Raw genomic sequence first — 1,546 nt, 5'->3', positions numbered from 1 at the left:
GGATAGGTGGATGGATGGATGAGCAGACGAATAGATGGATGGATAAAAATATATCACATGATTTCAATACAATAACTTTAAATTTCATGAAACGTTAATAGAAATTCAAATTACATTGTGTATGTATAACAGGGTAATTGTAGACAACTTCCACTCAGAAGTAGCTGACGTTTACACATTAACCAAACCCAGCGATCGTCAGTGCTCCATCATGTGACCAATGATGAAAAATTTCCGGAAATACCCTGAACGCCCCATCTAGCTGGAAAAGTCCCGCAGCTGGTGCCGCAGACACACAGAAGCGAAAGTGACAGGGACAAAGTCAAACAGTCGAACGAAGAAAACAGAGAAAGAAAAAAAACCCTACTGGGCGGAACTTCATTTTCAGCGCACGCTGGCAGCCGGGGAGCGCATATATTAGTTTCCTGTTTTTGTAAAGTTGCTTTAGTCGACACGTTTAAATGCTCTGGAGCCAGTGACAGTTGGAGACTCGACAGAGACGCGACAGACATGGTGAGTGAGAGCTGCTGGCTGTGCTGCTTTTAGAGTAACTTTATCTGTGGGAAAGATACTCTCCAAGAGTTAAATAGGTGTCTAAAAACTAATATTTAAACATTTAAAAAAATGGGGACTAGGTAAATGCAAGGCATATATATTTAGAAAGAGCTTTAAAGTAAATGTTGCAATCAAAACATTTTCTCTTTTGCTCTGTGTATTTAACTGTGGCAGGAGTGTACATGCCTGCTCCTATCTGTGGGTTTCTTCATACAAGAGGTCAGGTTTCTTATTGTCATTGTATCAGCATGCACATGAACAGTCTGCATGCCATGACTTCTTCTAGGTGTAAAAGCAGGTACACGACTGTAGGCAGCAGGAGGGAGAAAAGGAAGGAAGCAAGGAGGGGAACTGGAATGGGCAGCAGTTCCTGAGTTAAGACCACCACTTCACTTTTAAACACACACTATTGTTTGAAGAAAATGTTCTGTGCCCAGAGCGAGATAAGCAAACTCTCGGGGCGATGCCTAAGTAAGTCTGTTTCCACCTGATTCTAATAAGGCTTGTTATTTTAGGACTGATTGATGGGGGGTACAAAAACAGCCAAATATCTGTAGTATTTCATAACAGCCAATCAAGATGCTTTGCTCTGCTTCTCCACTTCCTGTTCCTGTCACCTTCAGAGGTGTTGGTTTCCTGCCGTGACAGAGGTCAAATGTGGAGGACAGAGCGGTGACAATACAAATGACTGTGAGGACAAATCCCTCTAAAGCTGGGGTGTCAAACTCAATCGCACAGAGGGCCAGAATCCAAAACACGCCTTAGATTGTGGGACGAACAGGATAAACATTTATTGAACACTCCAAACTACATTTTTAAACTGTAATTTTTTACCTTAATTATGAACTAAATATATAGCATTACCTTTGATAATGCTAGTGTGAATGTTGTAAGCTGAATTTGGCTGCTGAAGATGATAGTGCTGATAGCTGAAATCACTTAAGCTGATAGCCAGTTAAAATATTAGCTATGTGCCAAATCAACTTAAAAA

At 41.0% G+C, this 1,546-nt stretch overlaps 1 protein-coding gene across 1 annotated transcript in view; it reads left to right on the top strand.

The window, feature by feature from the left end:
* The first annotated feature begins 255 nt into the window (after positions 1–255).
* Positions 256–1,546, top strand: part of vamp5 (vesicle-associated membrane protein 5) — a 6,590-nt gene continuing 5,299 nt past the window's right edge. The window contains exon 1 of the mRNA XM_024274741.2: positions 256–513. Within this exon, the coding sequence (XP_024130509.1) occupies positions 511–513 (3 nt within the window). The 5' untranslated portion in view covers positions 256–510. The remainder of the gene's footprint in view (positions 514–1,546) is intronic.

This window comes from Oryzias melastigma, linkage group LG9, assembly GCF_002922805.2.
Source record: "Oryzias melastigma strain HK-1 linkage group LG9, ASM292280v2, whole genome shotgun sequence".
In the NCBI taxonomy this organism is placed as follows: domain Eukaryota; kingdom Metazoa; phylum Chordata; class Actinopteri; order Beloniformes; family Adrianichthyidae; genus Oryzias; species Oryzias melastigma.
Note: the sequence above shows the minus strand (reverse complement) of the source record. Positions and strands in the feature narration are given on the sequence as shown.